Source organism: Caretta caretta, chromosome 21 (genome assembly GCF_965140235.1).
Source record: "Caretta caretta isolate rCarCar2 chromosome 21, rCarCar1.hap1, whole genome shotgun sequence".
Classification (NCBI taxonomy): Eukaryota; Metazoa; Chordata; order Testudines; family Cheloniidae; genus Caretta; species Caretta caretta.
Genome location: NC_134226.1, coordinates 16,516,618 through 16,534,618, shown reverse-complemented (window position 1 = coordinate 16,534,618; position 18,001 = coordinate 16,516,618). Strand labels below are relative to the sequence as shown.

Here is an 18,001-nt window from a genome sequence, read left to right as displayed (position 1 = left end):
GATGAAGTTCAACAAGGACAAGTACAGAGTCCTGCACTTAGGACGGAAGAATCCCATGCACTGCTACAGACTAGGGACCAAATGGCTCGGCAGCAGTTCTGCAGAAAAGGACCTAGGGGTTACAGTGGACGTGAAGCTGGATATGAGTCAACAGTGTGCCCTTGTTGCCAAGAAGGCCAATGGTATTTTGGGATGTATAAGTAGGGGCATTGCCAGCAGATCGAGGGACGTGATCGTTTCCCTCTATTCGACATTGGTGAGGCCTCATCTGGAGTACTGTGTCCAGTTTTGGGCCCCACGCTACAAGAAGGATGTGGAAAAATTGGAAAACATCCAGCGGAGGGCAACAAAAATGATTAGGGAGCTGAAACACATGACTTATGAGGAGAGGTTGAGGGAACTGGGATTGTTTAGTCTGTGGAAGAGAAGAATGAGGGGGGATTTGATAGCTGCTTTCAACTACCTGAAAAGGGGTTCCAAGGAGGATGGATATAGACTGTTCTCAGTGGTAACAAATGACCGAACAAAGAGTAATGGTCTCAAGTTGCAGTAGGGGAGGTTTAGGTTGGATATTAGGAAAAACTTTTTCACTAGGAGGGTGGTGAAACACTGGAGGAGGTGGTGGAATCTCCTTCCTTAGATATTTTTAAGGTCAGGCTTGACAAAGCCCTGGCTGGTATGATTTAGTTGGGGATGGGTCCTGCTTTGAGCAGGGGGTGGGACTAGATGACCTCCTGAGGTCCCTTCCAACCCTGATATTCTATGATTCTATGCACCTGCCGGCGGAACGAGAGGATGTGACGGGGGGGGGGGGGTCTTTGCAGCCCAGCGGGAGAGAGCTGATAATGGAGATTGGTTTCCTCAGGGTAGAGAGAGCAGGCAGCAGGACAGCATTAGGGAGGAAAGGAGGAACGGAGGTCAGAACTACACGGGCACCGAGGTCCTCCAGCGGCTCCAGGGGGACGAACACGCCCCCCACCGCCAGGCCCTTCTCCACCGCCTCCTGGGCGGCAGCCTCCCAGGCAAGGAAGAAGATGACCTTGCCATACATTTTGGAGGCCGCCACAATGGCCGTGGGCACCACCACCCTCGCCAATGCCCTCACGTAGGTCTCCACGTGGGGCGAGGCGGGCACCAGGAGGCAACGGACGCCGTGCTTCCTGGTCAAGGTGGGGAAGGGGTCCCGGCCGCTAGGGATGGTAACAGCGGTGGTGGCTGGGAGAGATGGCGTAGTAGTTGGCGGGGGAGGCCGCCGCCAGCTGGGTGTACGCTCTGGGGGCTGGAGGGGGGGCGCTCGCGGCGCTGGTGGAGGGAACAGCGGGGAGGGACGCTGCGGCCGGTGGTGGGGCTGTGGCAGTGGGGGCAGCCCCTGCCATGGAGGCCCGAGTCTTTTTAGCGGGGCTCTTTCCCTTCTTTTTGCCCCGGCCCTTCCCGCCGGCTGGGGTGGGTCCTCCAGAATCAGAGGGGGCGAGGGATGTGGCAGCCGCGGAGATCACCCCATTGCCTGCTGCTGCCGGCTCCCAGAGGGGGCGATAGCAGGTGGTTCAGCAACGACGGTTGAAGTAGAGGCTGGGGGGGGGGCATCGGGAGGGCAGGCAGGGGAGGGGAGCAGGGTCTGCCCCAGGGATCCCACCCGCCATGTCTCCTGCCATGATGAGCTGTGAGGGAGGGGAAGGAGGGGAAAAACACCGGAGAAAGGGGGGGAAAGGGGAAGCAGGTCAACCACTCCTCCCCGCTAGGCTGCGGGCAGGGGAGGAGGGTGCTGAAATGGGGGGGCAGATAGGGTGTCTATCAAGGACTTGTGGGGGGGTCAGTCACCGACAGAAGATGGAAGTCCAGCTCCTCTAGCTGCACTAGGGGAGGGAAGGTTACAATAACATCAAGGGGGTGCAGTGATCAACCAAAAGGGGGGGGGGGAGAGGGCCAATCAGGGCAAGGGGGCCGCAAAGGAAGGGGAGCAAACAGGCTGGGGATGGGGCAGGGGAACCAAGGGGCTAGGTGTAGGGCTGGGGCGGGACAAACAAACCAAACCGCAGAGGGGAAAGGGCGGGGCAGGCACACAAACTGGGCTCGCAAGGGGCTTAGGCAAAGAAGCTGGGGGGGCAAAGGGCTGTAATCGGAGGGGGGGCAGTCCAAAATAAGGGGGGGGCACGTGCACCCAGGCGCACTTGTGAAAAAGTCACTGTGTGGTTGGCTGCTGCTGCAGGCCCAAATGGTGGAAACGGGCGCAGCCGGCGAGGCAGGCAGCTGAGTCCCAGAGGCAGATGGTGAGTGGCCGGGGGGGGGGGGGGGAGCAACGGTGGGAAAGGGGGGGGACACAGATGGACCGGGGGCAGGCTCCACACCACACTCCCCTATGTCCCCACACACACAGTCAGGACCCCCACCACAAAAGCGCAGTTCGAAAATCACTCAGTCCTCAGTGGCCCCCTCCACAGTGGTCTCCAGAGTCTCTGTGCGCTCCCCCGGCAGCCGATGGGCCTCTCCGTCCTCTTCCTGCTCCAGGCTCCAGCAGCTCCCAGGACAAACGCAGCAGCAGCAGCTCCAGCAGCCCTGGCGGCCAGGCAGGAAGGATCCCACACAGGTGGCAGGAGTGGGGTCCTGGCTTCTCCCTCCAGAGGTGGGTGGTGGGTGGGGAGCAGGCCAGCAAGGCCCCCCCTCACTCAACAGCAGTGGCAGCAGCAATCCAGGAAAGGAGAGAGCTCCAGCCAGCCGGGCAGCCCAAGCTGACTGACCTCTCCCTCCTGCAGCGGGATCTTATTGCAAACCCAGGAGGCGGGTGGGCACAAGCCCACCCACTTCTAAAGGCCCCTCCCCCAGCCTAGCGGGAGGGACCACTGGACCCAGGGACCAACTGATTGCGGGGGACAACTAATGAAAAACAGGGATCGGAGTGAAGGTCAGAGGTTCAAAACAAGGGTACCAGATGAGGATACCGAGCAGAGAGCCCCGGACAGCGCCCACTGCTCTTCAAAGCTGTCAAGGGAGCCAGCGGACGCTGCCCAGTGGAACTCTGCCCGGATGCATGAGACGAGGGAGGAACGAAAATAGGCCCCGCAGTCGCAGAGCACCCCCTCATCCAGCATCCTCCTCCTGGTGTTATAGATGGAGACTTTGGCCAGAGCCAGGAGGAGGTTGATGAGGAGGTCTCGCAACTTCGTGGGGCCACGGATAGGGTGTGTGAAAAGGAATAAGTGTGGGGAAAAGTGCAGCCAGAACCTCAACAAGAGGTTCTGGAGGAGCTGGAATAGGGGCTGCAACCTGGCACATTCAAGATAGGCGTGCGCCAGGTTCTCCCTCATGCCGCAAAAGGGGCAGGCCTCAGGTATAGGGGTGAACCGCGCCAGGTGCATGCCCGTGCTCACGGCGCCATGAAGGAGCCACCAACTGATGTCCCTGGTGGGCCGTGGGACCAAGGTGGAATAAAGGCTGGCCCACCGGGGCTCCTCACCTCTTTAGGTGGAAGATAGTCCCGCCATTTGGTGTCGGGGCAGGACACGAGGGTGTGGAGCACAAGCGTGTACAGATGGTTTCTAGGCGCAGTTTGAAACCGGATCGGCTGCCGGGTATGCAGCTGGCTTGGAGTGTGGGAGTGGGGAGGCCGGGGGGGCTTGTGGAACAGGGGCCGAAGAAAAATATCTGGAGGGCCAGGGGTAAGGGGTGGGCGCGGAGCACCCTCTCACAGAGCTCACCACAGGAAAATGAGAAAATCAGATGACAATGCAGCTTTCACCTCCTGGAGTATGCGCCTAGGGGTTGGAAGGGTGGAAAGCCCCATGTGTCGACCGAGCACGTGGGGTGTCACCCAGTCCCTCCCTCATAGTCCAGAAGGTCTCCGACTCTGGTGGTTTCTGCCAGGACCAACCTCCGACACACCGAGGGAGACTCCACCACCTGCAAACGGAGATCGAGGTTGTGTAGCAGGGGCTCTGAGAGGAGGTCCACCCCCTCCGTGGCCACAAAGGACCTGGTCACCGAAAAAAGCTTCCAGGTCTGGAGAAGGTCCTGGTAGAAGACTGGCAGCTCAGAGAGGTCTTGCAGAAGACCTTTCGGATGGAGAAAAAAGAGCTGCCGGTCATATCAGAGCCCTCAGAGGTGGCGGAGGAAGGCGTGCGCCAACGTGCTCCACGCCGGACTACCTGCACCGTAAAGGAGCCTCTGCAGGGCCTGGTGGCGGAAGACATGGACCAGGCTGCGCAAGCAAACCAGGCCCTGTCCTCCTTCCTCCAGGGGAAGACTCAGGACCCCTGCAGAGACCCAGTGCAGCCCCGGCCAGAAAAACTCCAGAGCCATCCTCTGGAGCCTGGCCAGGATCCTCGGGGCTGGGCTCAGGGTGTTGAGCCGGTGCCAGACCATGGACAGGACTAGCTGGTTCAGCACCAGTGCCCTCCCTTACAAGGAGAGACACCGGAACAGTCCTGTCCCTCTCCGCAGCCGCTCACCCACCCTGGCCTCCAGATCCTGCCAGTTCTCCAGTGGAGAAGGATGCGTGGTGGATAGATAAACACCAAGATAGAGCAGCGGACCTGCACTCCACCTAATGGTTTGAAGCACGGGTGGGAGGGAGCTCACCTGCCACCCATCCCCAACCACCAGGCCAGAGCTCTTGACCCAGTTGACCTGGGCGGAGGAGGCCACTGAGTAAACGGTCTGGCAGGCCTCCACCCTCACCAGGTCATCCGGGTCCTGGACCACGAGGAGCACATCGTCGGCATATGCCAACAGGACCAGCCGCAGCTCCAGCTCCCGAAGCATCAACCTCATCAACCTCCGGCAGAGGAGATGGAGGAAGGGCTTGATCACCAGAACATACAGCTGGCCCGAGAGGAGGCACCCCTGCCGTACTCCCCACCCGAAGCTGACCGGCTCGGTCAGGGTCCAGTTGAGCACCTGGAGAAAGCCCATGAACTGGGGCCCAAAGCTGAAAGCCCGCAGGGTGCCTAGGAGATACCCGTGGTCCACCACCCGGACAATGTTTCGACGTTTACCTATGTCCGGGCGGAGGCCCATTGGTCGTGCCACTCCCAGTTGGACTGCATCTATTTGTCACACTTCCACTTTTCACGGGCCCACTCCTCCAACATCCAGCTGGCCCCTTTTTCAGATCACTGTCTGGCCACTGTGATGGCCTCTCTCTGTGCGGAGAGGCCAGGGCTGGCCTATTTGCATTTTAACAGCAGCTTGCTGGAGGATGTGGGCTTTGTGGCGTCCTTCCGGGAGTTCTGGCTGGCCCAGCGGGGGCAGCAGCGTGCCTTTCCCTCGGCGTGGCGGTGGTGGGATCTGGGGAAGGTGCGTGCCCGGCTCTTCTGCCATGACTACACCCAGGGCACCAGCCAACGGAGGGATGCAGCGATAGTGCAGTTGGAATGGGAGGTCTTAGAGCTGGAGAGGCATCTGGCCACCAGCCCTAAGGATCCATCCCTTTGCAGAGCATGCTGGGAGAAGCTGGAGGAGCTCCGGGCCCTCGACGACCGTTGGGCCCAGGGTGCTTTTGTTTAATCCCGCATCCGCCTCCTTTGGGAGATGGATCATGGCTCCTGCTTCTTCTACACCCTGGAGAAAAAGAGGGGGGCCAAGAAGCACATCACCTGCCTTCTGGCGGAGGACGGCACCCTCCTCACGGATCCAGTGGAGATGTGCGAGAGGGCCCTTCTACGCACACCTTTTCTCCCCGGATCTGACTGATCCTACTGTTCACAGAGTGCTCTGGGATGGACTCCCGACGGTCAGCGTGGGCGACCGGGACTGGCTAGAGCTGCCTCTCTCTCTGGCCGAGTTCTTGGAAGCCCTCCGCCGCATGCCCACCAATAAATCTCCGGGCATGGACGGGCTGACTGTGGATTTCTACCACATGTTCTGGGGCGTCCTGGCCCAGACCTAGTCACTGTCTGGCCCGAGTCTTTGCAAAGCGGGGTCCTCCCTCTCTCATGAAGGTGAGCCGTGCTTGCCTTATTGCCGAAGAAGGGGGACCTCCGCGACTTACGAAATTGGCGTCCCGTCTTGCTCCTCAGCATGGACTACAAAATTGTAGCAAAGGCCATCTCGCTGTGGCTGGGGTCCATGCTGGAGGACGTGATCCACCCAGACCAGAGCTACACCATCCTGGGCCGTACCATCTTTGATAACCTGTATCTGGTCTGGGATCTCTTGGAGCCTGGGAGTAGGGATGGTCTGTCGTTCTCCCTCCTGTCTCTGGATCAGGAGAAGGCATTAGACAGGGTGGACCACGGGTATCTCCTGGGCACTCTGTGAGCATTAGGCTTCGGATCCCAGTTTGTGGGTTTTCTCCAGGTGCTGTACGCTTCCGCAGAGTGTCTTGTCAGGCTCAACTGAACCCTGACCGAGCCGGTCAGGTTCGGGCAGGGAGTACGGCAGGGGTGTCCCCTCTTGGGCCAGCTGTACGCTCTGGTGATTGAGCCCTTCCTCTGTCTCCTCCGCAGGAGGTTGACGGGGTTGGTGCTTCGAGAGCCGAAGCTGCGGCTGGTCCTCTCGGCATACGCCAACGATGTGCTCCTCGTGGTCCAGGACTCCGACTTGGCGTGGCTGGAGGCTTGCCAGACCGTGTACTCGACGGCCTCCTCCTCCTGGGTCAACAGGGTCAAGAGCTCTGGCCTGGTGGTCGGGGACGGGTGGCAGGTGAGCTCCCTCCCACCCGCACTTCAGGCCATCCGGTGGACGCGGGTCCACTGCTCTATCTCAGCATTTACCTTTCTGCCACGCATCCATCTCCACCAGAGAACTGGCACAGTTTACAGGGCAGGGTGACGGAGCAGCTCTGGAAATGGACAGGACTACTCCGGGGCCTCTCCCTTCGAGGGAGGGCACTGGTACTCAATCAACTAGTCCTGTCCATGCTCTGGTACCAGCTCAACACCCTGGTCCCGGCCCCGGGTTTCCTGGCCAACCTCCGGACATCGATTCTGGAGTTCTTTTGGTCAGGACTGCACTGGGTCCCTGCAGGGGTTCTCCATCTAACCCTGGAGGGAGGGAGGGCAGGGCCTGAAGTGTCTGCACACTCAAGTCCATGTCTTCCACCTCCAGGCCCTGCAGAGGCTCCTTTATGGTGCAGGTAGTCCGGCGTGGAAAGTACTGGCGCATGCCTTCCTGCGCCGCTTCTGAGGGCTCCAATACGACCGGCGGCTCCTTTATCTCGATCTGAGAGGTCTTCCACAAGACCTCTCCAGGCTGCCGGTCTTCTACCAGGACCTCCTCCAGACCTGGAAACTGTTATCGGCAACCAGGTCCATGGCGGTCACTGAGGGGGAAGATCTCCTCACGGAGCCCCTGCTACACAACCCCCAGCTCCATGTGCAGGTGGCGGAGTCCCCCTCGGTGCACCAGAGGTTGGTCCTGGCAGAAGTCACCAGAGTCGGAGACCTCCTGGATTATGACCGGGGAGACTGGCTGGATCCCCTGACGCTCACTCAGCGTATGGCGCTCTCCAGGCCTTGTACTCCCCAGTGCGTACTTCAGGAGGTGAGGGCCGCTTTGCCGCCTGCTGCTTGGGCTTACCTTGACCAGGTCCTGCACGAGGGCACGCCCCGCCCACCCTCCACTCCAGGCCCTCTGGACCTATTCATCGGGCCCCAGCCCCATGGACCCAACCGGTCCTCCCGCCCCTTCTCCGTGAGCCGGCTGCATGACTTGCAGCCAGTTCATTTCCAGACCACGCCAAGGAAACACGTATACACGCTCGTGCTCCACACCCTTTACTTCCTCACCCTTGCGTCCAGCTCTGACACAAAGTGGCGGGACCTCCTGCCACCTCTAGAGGGTGAGGAGCCCTGGTAGGCCAGCTTATACCCCACCCTGGTCCTGAGGCCCGCTGGGGATATCGGCTGGTGGCTCCTTCATGGGGCCATTAGCACGGGCATGTATTTGGCGTGGTTTACCCCTATCCCTGACACCTGCCCCTTCTGCGGCGTGAGGGAGACTGGCGCATGTTTACTTGGAGTGTGCCAAGTTGCAGCCCCTATTCCGGCCCCTCACAAATATCCTGTTACGTTTCTGGATGCACTTTTCCCCTCATCACCTTCTCTATGCACTCCCTATCCATGGCCCCACAAAGTCACGGGACCTCCTGGTCAACCTCCTCCTGGCCCTGGCTAAAACGGCCATCTATAAAACCAGGGAGAGGAGGTTGGCCGATGGAGACTCCTGTGACTGTGGGGCCTGTTTCCGATCCTCTATCCATTCATGTATCTGGGCAGAGTTCCTCTGGGCAGCATCCACTGGCTCCCTTGATGCCTTTGAAGAGCAGTGAGCGCTGTCTGGGGTTCTCTGCTCGGTGTCCCCGTCTGCTTCTTTTGACCCTTTGACTGAACTCCTGTCCCTGTTTCACTAGTTGTCCCATGGAATCATTTGGTTTCCAGGTCCTGTAGATCCTCCCCTTAGGCTGTATGTGTGTGTGGGGGGGCGGTCCTTACGCAGTGGGCGGGCTCCCGCCCACCCACTTCCCGAAACCCAGTAGGTACACCCACCCACTTGAAACGCAACTGAGATTGACCAAGCTCTTCTAACACAGGCCACCAAAGGGGAACAACATTCAGTTCGTATCAACTGGGACTTAATTTGACCCAGCCACCTAAAGATAAATGGCTCCTTACCTATTACCAACTCCCTGAGTGAACCACTCCCCCTGGGGACTTTATTTTAAAGGAAGCAGCACAAAAGAAAAAGAAAATTAATATTGCTGCCATCCAGAGTTGAATGAATGATGGAACGCCGGCTAGGCTGGCTTGACTATTTGGTTCTCTGTGCATTGTGCTGCCATGAGGAGGTGGCTTTGAGTCCTGTACTGCCCAGGTTTACTTGTGCTGGGAGCCTTTCAGAGGTTCTGTTGCTCCTGAGTGATGTCTTCCTAGCCAGCAGTTGGAGCAGAACTGGCCTACTCAATGTGAGCTCTTTGGCTGGAGAAAGTGTTGCTAACCAGGCACAAAAGGTGTGGGGAGTAAAAGATTGGGAGAGAAAATGGACTGGCCTTCCCCCTTCAAAATAAATCTCAGCCTTTACAACTTAAACCATAACTGGTGCTTTAGGCCTCATGCCTGGTCCCACTGAAATCAATGGGCTTTTTGGCATTGACTCCAGTGGGAGCCAGACCAGACCCTAATTCAGTTTGCTGGAAGCTAAAAGCCCAGAGTGAAGAATGTATTTTTGGTTGTAGAGGTGATGGTGCCCCATAAAGGACAGTGACTGTTCCTGAATTCCCTTTACCTCTTGCCCTCAGTTTATTTTTACAGCTTCAGAATAACACAGAGTGGTGAAGGATGCTTTTGTGAAGGTCCAAGCCCAACCTGGATCTTAAATTTTGTTGTTTCACAGTAAAATGCAAGTGTCCCCATTATTTTTACTAGCCAAATTAAGCTATTCTTCCCAATTAAGTTGTGAGATGCACATGGGGATCATAGAAATGTAGGGCTGGAAGGGACTTTCAAAGGTCATCATCCATTCCCTTGCACTGAGATAGGACCAAGTAAACCCAGACCATCCCTGGCGACAGGTGTTTGTCTAACTTGTTCTTTAAAACCTCTAATAACGGGGATTTCATAACCTTCCTTCATAATCTGTTCCAGTGCTCAAGTATCCTAGAGTTAGAACGGTTTTCCTAATATCTAACTTGAATCTTCCTTGCTGCAAACCAAGCCAATTACTTCTTGCCCTACACTTGGTGGATATGGAAAACAATTGAACACTGTCCTCTTTGTAACAGTCTTTTATATATTTGAAGACTGTTTTAAGTTTCCCTGTCAACCTTCTCTCCTTTAGACTAAGTGTGCCCAGTTCTTTCAACCTGAGAACAGTAGGCAGCATCTGGGGAAAGGAATCAAGGGAATATGGAGATGCAATGGTGGAATGTTATTATATGTGTAAATTGGCTTGAATAAATAATCCGGTTTAGTCCTCTAACAGCTTGGTTACTTCAATGATAACATACTGATAGTTTATAAGCAATAATGAAAAGATCAAGGGTAGTGGAGGTGGAATTTGATGCCTGGAGGCGATTCTTTGAGGAATAAGTGGTGGAGGTATGCTAATTAACAAGGCTTTCTCCTCCCGAGTGCTGGGGTCTAGCAGCTGAGGATGGGGCAAACTGATGCAGGCAAAATAAGGAAAAGATTTTAAATAGCTTCTGGGTATTAGGTCTTTCCACACACCCCAGGAGTTATGAACCTCCCCAGGCAATGAAACTGTCTTCTATTTTGCAGGAGAATCCACTAAGCTGTAGCGCTGGCCTCCAGAATGACAATGGAAAGCTGTAGGGCAGGTGAGAAAGAACAACAAACCAAGAAACTGTGAACTCGACCTGTGATCTTCATCAGAAATGAGCCATTCTTGTCTTCTTGTAGTTTGTGTTTAATATGTGATGTGTCCTCTGTCAGGGAACTATATCTTGTCAGGTCAAATTAAAATCTCTGATCTGAACACCCAGAACTTGAGGAATGTCTAGATCCACATCTGACTGTTGCTGTTCAGATCTCTATTTCTTTTTACGAATTTATATTACAGCAGTGCTTAGAGGTCCCAACTGCGAGCTGTGCCCCATTGTACGGGGCATCATATATAGACATATTAAGAGACACTTCCTGCCCTGAAGTGTTCACAATGTAACTTGAATTCATGTTAATTTTTTTTTTCTCCAGTGAAACCCTGCAAGAAATCTGCCATCCCAGGGGTGACCATCAAGCAGTTTGTTGAAGTTATTCCAAAAGGATGTAGCACGCCTGACTTTGAGCGAAAACCCATCACCCTAACATTACAGGAAGGTGAGACTCTCTTAAGAAACAGTTAATCTCACAGAGCCAGATTCTTGATTTCAGCCCTTGCCTGCATGAGAAAACTATCGATTTAATTGTCAGTTTTGAAACAGTTAATTCAGTACAATTTTCTTGTGTAGCTAAAGCCTCAGTCACATTGGTATAAGTCTGGAGTAACTCCCTTGATGGCAGTGGAGTTATTATTGCTTTACACCATGTAAGTGAGATCAGAATTTGGCTCATAAGGTATAAACAGAGTCATTTGGACTCTACAGCACGTTGATCTACTTCCACGTGATCAGAGTAAAATGTTTTACAGTAGAAACTTCAGCAACTTGAGCTGATTTATTTTCACTTTCCGCTGAAGCATTTAAAAAGCTCAGTGTTGCGATTAAGCCCCCATTAAAGTGAGGGGTGGCAGGAGGGACGGATACCTCCATTTGTGTGATGCTGGCCCCACTACATCAAGTAGTGTGACTGAGGTTGCAGCAGGGCCGGATTTCCAGTTAGGCACAGTAGGCACATGCCTAGGGTCGCCGATGCTCTAGGGGTTCCTAAAAGTTAAAAATGGGTTAAAAGTTAAAGTTAATCCATACAGCTCTCCTGCTGGCAGCTGGGCTCCTGGCGTGGGTTGGTGGCCACCCAGCGTGTAGGGCTGGAGTCGGGTCAGCATCCGAATCAGCCTGCCTGGGGAATGCTGTGAGCCACAGCTGGGTGGGGCAGCTGCTGAAGGTGCTGGGAGCATCCCAGCCCCTTCCCAGTCTTGACCGCCATGCTGCCTCTGCCCCATGCCAAGGAGAGAGTGGGAGGGGCGTGGCCGGCGCTGGGCTGCAGGAGGGATGGAAGACACCCGGGGACCGCTCACCATGGGGAAAGGTGCAGTCCTCCCTTACACCTCACCTGGGGTGGGTGGGCTGCACCACGGCTCGGGCTGGGAGCGCTGTGCATGTAGGGTTGCCAGATGTCTGTTTTTTGACCGGAATGCCCAGTTGAAAAGGGACCCTGGTGGCTCCAGTCGGCACTGCCAACTGGGCCGTTAAAAGTCCAGTTGGTGGTGCAGCTAGGGCCCAGGCCTGAGGGAAGTGGCTGCCAGGACCCTGCGGCCCTAGGCGTATGGGCAGCCAGGGAGGCTCTGCATGCTGCCCCTGCCCAAACTGTTGGCTAAACAGCTCCCATTGGCCAGGAACCGAGATCAATGGGAGCTGTGGGGGTCACCCATGCGCCTAAGGCCGTAAGGACCTGGTGGCCAGTTCCTGGGAGCCGCGGTAAACACCGCTGGAACCCCGCTTCCTGCACCCCAACCCTCTGCCCCAGCCTGGAGTCCCCTTCTGCATCCAAACTCCCTCCTGGAGCCGGCACCCTGCACCCCCCCCAACACCCTGCCCCAGCCCTGAGCTCTCCCTGCACCCCAAACCCCTGATCCCTGGGCCCACTCCAGAGCCCACCCACCCCAGCCGGAGCCCTAATCCCCACCTCATCCCAACCCCCTGCCCCAGCCTGGAGTCCCCTCTTGCACCAAACTCCCTCCCGGAGCAACCCCCCTCACACTCCAAATCCCTGCTCCAGCCCTAATCCCCCTCCTGCACCCCAAACCTCTCATCCCCAGCCCCACCCTAGAGCCCACACCCCCAGCCAGAGCCCTCACCCCTTCCCACACTCTGAACCCCTTGGCCTCAGCCCGGAGCCCGCTCCTGCACTGCAAACCCCTCATCCCCACCCCACAGTCCAAACCCCTAGCCGGAGCCCTCACCCCCCTGCACCCCAACTTCTTGCCCCAGACCGGACCCCCCTCTTGCACCCTAAACCCCTCATCCCTGGCCCCAGCCCAGAGGCCTCACCCCTTCCCGCACTCCTAACCACTCAGCCCCAGCCCAGAGCCCCCTCCTGCACCCCAAATCCCTCAGCCCAACCCAGAGCCCACACCCCCAGCTGGAGCCCTTTCCCCCCACCCCCTGCCCCAGCCCAGAGCCCTCTCCTGTGCCCTGAACCCCTGATTTGGGGGTTTTAAAGACCTGGCTTCACAAAGCCCTGGCTGGGATGATTTAGTTGGTGTTGGCCCTGCTTTGAGCAGGGGATTGGACTAGATGACCTCCTGAGGTCTCTTCCAACCCTGATATTCTGATTTCTGGCCCCACCCCAGAGCCCATACCCCTAGCTTGAGCCCTCACCCCCCTCCTGCACCTGAACCCCTTGCCCCAGTGAAATTGAGTGAGGGTGGGAGAAAGTGAGCAACAGAGGGAGGGGGGATGGAGCAAGTGGGGGTGGGGCCTCGGAGAAGGGGTGGGGCAGGGTGTTTGGTTTTGTGCGATTAGAAAGTTAGCAACCCTACGTACATGGTCTTGTGCCTTCCCAGGGAGGCTGTGTTTATATTTGCTTGTGTTTAATTTTTTACGGAAAACATGAACGTCAGCTGTAGGCAGGGGAATGCTAAACACGTTGTGCTTAGGGGCGCGTCAGGTGTAAGTCCGTCCCTGGGTTGCCGTGTGTGGTATTTACAGGAAGGCCAGTTCATCATCACCAAAGGCCTGATCCAAAGCCCACTGAAATCAGTGGAAAGACTCCCGTTGATTTCAATAGACTTTGGATCGGGCCCTAGAGCAGTGTTTCAGATTGTATTTATGGACTCTGCAGAATGTGGCAAAGCCTGTGTAAAGTCCCTAACTCTGCAGAATGAATAGATTTCCAGCACCTGCAGGTTTCAGTTTTCTCCTCTCTCTCCATACAAAGAAAAGGAGTACTTGTGGCACCTTAGAGACTAACCAATTTATTTGATCATAAGCTTTCATGAGCTACAGCTCACTTCATCGGATGCATACCGTGGAAAGTATAGAAGATCTTTTTATACACACAAAGCATGAAAAAATGGGTGTTTACCACTACAAAAGGTTTTCTCTCCCCTCACCCCACTCTCCTGCTGGTATTAGCTTATCTAAAGTGATCACTCTCCTTACAATGTGTATGATAATCAAGTTGGGCCATTTCCAGCATAAATCCAGGTTCCCCCAACCCCCCCCCCCCAAACCCTTTGAGCAGCGGGTTGGACTAGATGACCTCCTGAGGTCCCTTCCAACCCTGATATTCTTCTCAAATAAATTGGTTAATGAGTGGGGTGGGGGGAGAGAAAACCTTTTGTAGTGGTAAACACCCATTTTTTTATGCTTTGTGTGTATAAAAAGATCTTCTATACTTTCCACAGTATGCATCCGATGAAGTGAGCTGTAGCTCATGAAAGCTTATGCTCAAATAAATTGGTTAGATTCTAAGGTGCCACAAGTCCTCCTTTTCTTTTTGCAAATACAGACGAACACGGCTGCTACTCTGAAATCTCTCCATACAATTATGTCACTTGTCCATGGACTGTTGTGCCTTTTGTAGAGGGATGCAATGCCCCCTAGTGGTACCCCAGATTTTTACCAGGGCCACCTCGCAATAAATGGAGTACTTGTGCCATCTTAGAGACTAACCAATTTATTTGAGCATAAGCTTTCGTGAGCTACAGCCCACTTCATCGGAAAGCTCATGCTCAAATAAATTGGTTAGTCTCTAAGGTGCCACAAGTCCTCCTTTTCTTTTTGTGAATACAGACGAACACGGCTGCTACTCTGAAACCTCGCAATAAATGTGGTCCTTTATTATTATGTTTAGTTGTATTTGCATAATGCCAGAGGCCCCAGGCATGGACTATAGGATCCTGTTGTGCTAGGCGCTGTATGGATGGTCCCTGCCTAAGGCTAGTCAAAAATTTTCTATTGAAACTTTTTTCCAACAGAAAATTGGAGTTTGAACAAAATGAAAACTGTCATCGGGAAGGGTCTGCTTTCTGTGAAAAGTTTCAATTTTTTGTTGGAAAATAATTTTTAGTTTTTGGCCGTTTGGGGCTGAAAACTGGAAAAAAATTGTTTTTCAATAAAAATTCTAACTTTTCTCTGAAAACAAAGACCATTTTCTGACCACCTCTACTGTCCTCACATCTGCTATGCAAAAGGGACCCTCAGAAAGTAGCATTTAGTGGTCACAGATTTACTGTCTGTGCTTGGGACAATTTACTGCATATGTGTTGGGAAGATTGCAAAAGTAACCAATGTGTCTCTCAAGGTGAAAAGAAGAGGAGGGAGCTGTGTGGAGTCAGCATAAGCCAAATGGACAAGATGCTGAGACAATGCAGGGAATATGGCATAACTGTTTTGCACTGAGGGTAGAGCCTGATTGCTCATAAAGGGTTAATGAAAATTTCTCTGTTAAGAGGACATAAATTCCAAATACTGAATAGAGTTTTTATGCTGGATTAGGGATCTCTCTCTTGTTTAAAACTGTCCTTTCCCTTTATATCCACTGATGATTGGAATCACTGGTGCTATTTGCTGATGGTGGTGCGTCTGCCAGACTGGTGGCCAGACATGGCTAAATAGCAGAGCTCTCATCAGTAGCTGTCTCAGTGTGGGCATACCCAGCATGTTACAAGGTTTCGAACTGAGATCCTTAAAATTCATATGCAACAACCTTAATAGATTATGTACCCAACCCCCCAACACACTTTTCTAACAGAACATTAAGGTTCTTTTAACATTAACATGTGGGAAAAAATCAAGTTGGGCCTGAAGTGGACCCCCAAATCCACCCCACACCCCCACAAATGTTGGTGTGGTTGAAATCCACAACTCAGTCCTACGAAAAATGCATTTTCTGCCTAGAAATAAAAATTCAGGGAAGAAATCCTATTGGTCAGTGGATGAGTTTGAAAGACACTTTCCAAGTCAGCTTTCTGAAAAGCAGTCAGCTCAACTGTTGCTTAGTCCTATTTTATCCAGGCTCCTTCCTCCTCCCCTAAGTGACTAATTTTTTGCCTCTTTTGAAAGGTAAAAATGCCATCTTCAGGGCTGTGGTTAAGGGTGAACCCCCACCCAAGGTGATATGGAGGCGGAGCAAAGAAGAAATGAACAATCCTGACAAATACCAAATGTCTTTCAGTGGCATTACAAACGAGTTCATCCTGAAGGTAAGGGTCAGCTATGGCATATTGGGCCCAGCATAGCAGAGAGAAAGAGATAGGAAGAGAGAAACCCAGCCTGGGATAACAGGGGGGCTGTGGGTCTGGACATCAACAGAGCTGTGTACAGAACCCAGGACCAGAATAGCAGAAAGTGCTGCAGCTCAGGATTGAAGGGCATCAGCAGATCTCTGTACAAGGAACTCAGGACTGGAACAGGAGGGGGTGTTAGAGGTCAAGACTGGGGTGTATTGGAGGAGCTATGTAGAGTCAAGTTGCAGGAACTTCACCCTGGGCTTTGTAAACTGAATTGTCCCAGAGGAGCACAGTTGTCTAGATGGATCATGGATGGAAGTGAGTATGGGTGGCATTGAATCTGCAATAACACCCAGCACTAAAGCAAACAAAGCTTTTAGGAATGTCCTGGGAACAGAAAGAGGATCGAGGACGATACTTTGCAGCTACTTCATAAGGAGATGAGCAACTGGGAAGAGGGGCAGATTCCTCATTCACCATTGCAGGCTGCTGCCAGCTCATACTATCTTCTTCTTTTTAAGATAAACAAACTCTCTACAGAAGATACTGATTTGTACCATTGCTCTGCTGTGAATGAGTATGGGGAAGCTGCATGCATTGCTGGCCTCAAGGTTATACAAGGTAGGACTGGCTGGGTCCTGTGTGAAAACCATCTGATTTGACTTTCACAGAGAACAGTCTATGCTGGTGGTTGCTCAGAGCATTGTCCAGGTTTCCTTTCTCTAGGAGAGGGAGTGTTGTACACACAGGAGATTGGACTTCTTCAGTCACTCCTCCTACTTTGGTGATGGATAGAATAACAGACAGACAAAGAAAAGGAGTACTTGTGGCACCTTAGAGACTAACCAATTTATTTGAGCATGAGCTTTCGTGAGCTACAGCTCACTTCATCGGATGCATACCGTGGAAACTGCAGCAGACTTTATATACACACAGAGAACATGAAACAATACCTCCTCCCACCCCACTGTCCTGCTGGTAATAGCTTATCTAAAGTGATCATCAAGTTGGGCCATTTCCAGCACAAATCCAGGTTTTCTCACCCCCTCACCCCCCTCCAAAAACACACACACAAACTCACTCTCCTGCTGGTAATAGCTCATCCAAAGTGACCACTCTCTACACAATGTGCATGATAATCAAGTTGGGCCATTTTCTGCACAAATCCAGGTTCTCTCACCCCCTCACCCCCCTCCAAAAACACACACACAAACTCACTCTCCTGCTGGTAATAGCTCATCCAAAGTGACCACTCTCCCTACAATGTGCATGATAATCAAGGTGGGCCATTTCCAGCACAAATCCAGGTTTTCTCACCCCCCCACCCCCATACACACACAAACTCACTCTCCTGCTGGTAATAGCTCATCCAAAGTGACCACTCTAGGAATATTTCCAAAATACCTCTGAACAACATACTAATCCACAGAGGCCTCCCTACCAACACTACAGAAAGAAGGATTCTAGGTGGACTCCTCCTGAAGGTCGAAACAGCAGACTGGACTTCTACATAGAGTGCTTCCGCCGACGTGCACGGGCTGAAATTGTGGAAAAGCAGCATCACTTGCCCCATAACCTCAGCCATGCGGAACGCAATGCCATCCACAGCCTCAGAAACAACTCTGACATCATAATCAAAAAGGCTGACAAAGGAGGTGCTGTTGTCATCATGAATAGGTCGGAATATGAACAAGAGGCTGCTCAGCAGCTCTCCAACACGAGTTTCTACAAGCCATTACCCTATGATCCCACTGAGAGTTACCAAAAGCAACCACAGCATTTGCTCAAGAAACTTCCTGAAAAAGCACAAGATCAAATCCGCACAGACACACCCCTGGAACCCCGACCTGGGATATTCTATCTACTACCCAAGATCCATAAACCTGGAAATCCTGGGCGCCCCATCATCTCAGGCATTGGCACCCTGACAGCAGGATTGTCTGGCTATGTAGACTCCCTCCTCAGGCCCTACGTTACCAGCACTCCCAGCTACCTTCGAGACACCACTGACTTCCTGAGGAAACTTCAATCCATCGGTGATCTTCCTGATAACACCATCCTAGCCACTATGGATGTAGAAGCCCTCTACACCAACATTCCACACAAAGATGGACTACAAGCTGTCAAGAACACTATCCCCGATAATGTCACGGCTAACCTGGTGGCTGAACTTTGTGACTTTGTCCTTACCCATAACTATTTTACATTTGGGGACAATGTA

The 18,001-nt window shown here is 53.5% G+C and overlaps 1 protein-coding gene across 1 annotated transcript in view; it reads left to right on the top strand.

The window, feature by feature from the left end:
• Positions 1-5,821: 5,821 nt before the first annotated feature.
• The window catches only part of IGFN1 (immunoglobulin like and fibronectin type III domain containing 1), a 46,516-nt gene continuing 34,336 nt past the window's right edge, over positions 5,822-18,001 (top strand). The window contains exons 1-6 of the mRNA XM_048827138.2: positions 5,822-5,853; positions 6,441-6,618; positions 7,446-7,476; positions 10,644-10,766; positions 15,614-15,753; positions 16,302-16,401. Of these exons, the coding sequence (XP_048683095.2) occupies positions 5,822-5,853; positions 6,441-6,618; positions 7,446-7,476; positions 10,644-10,766; positions 15,614-15,753; positions 16,302-16,401 (604 nt within the window). The remainder of the gene's footprint in view (positions 5,854-6,440; positions 6,619-7,445; positions 7,477-10,643; positions 10,767-15,613; positions 15,754-16,301; positions 16,402-18,001) is intronic.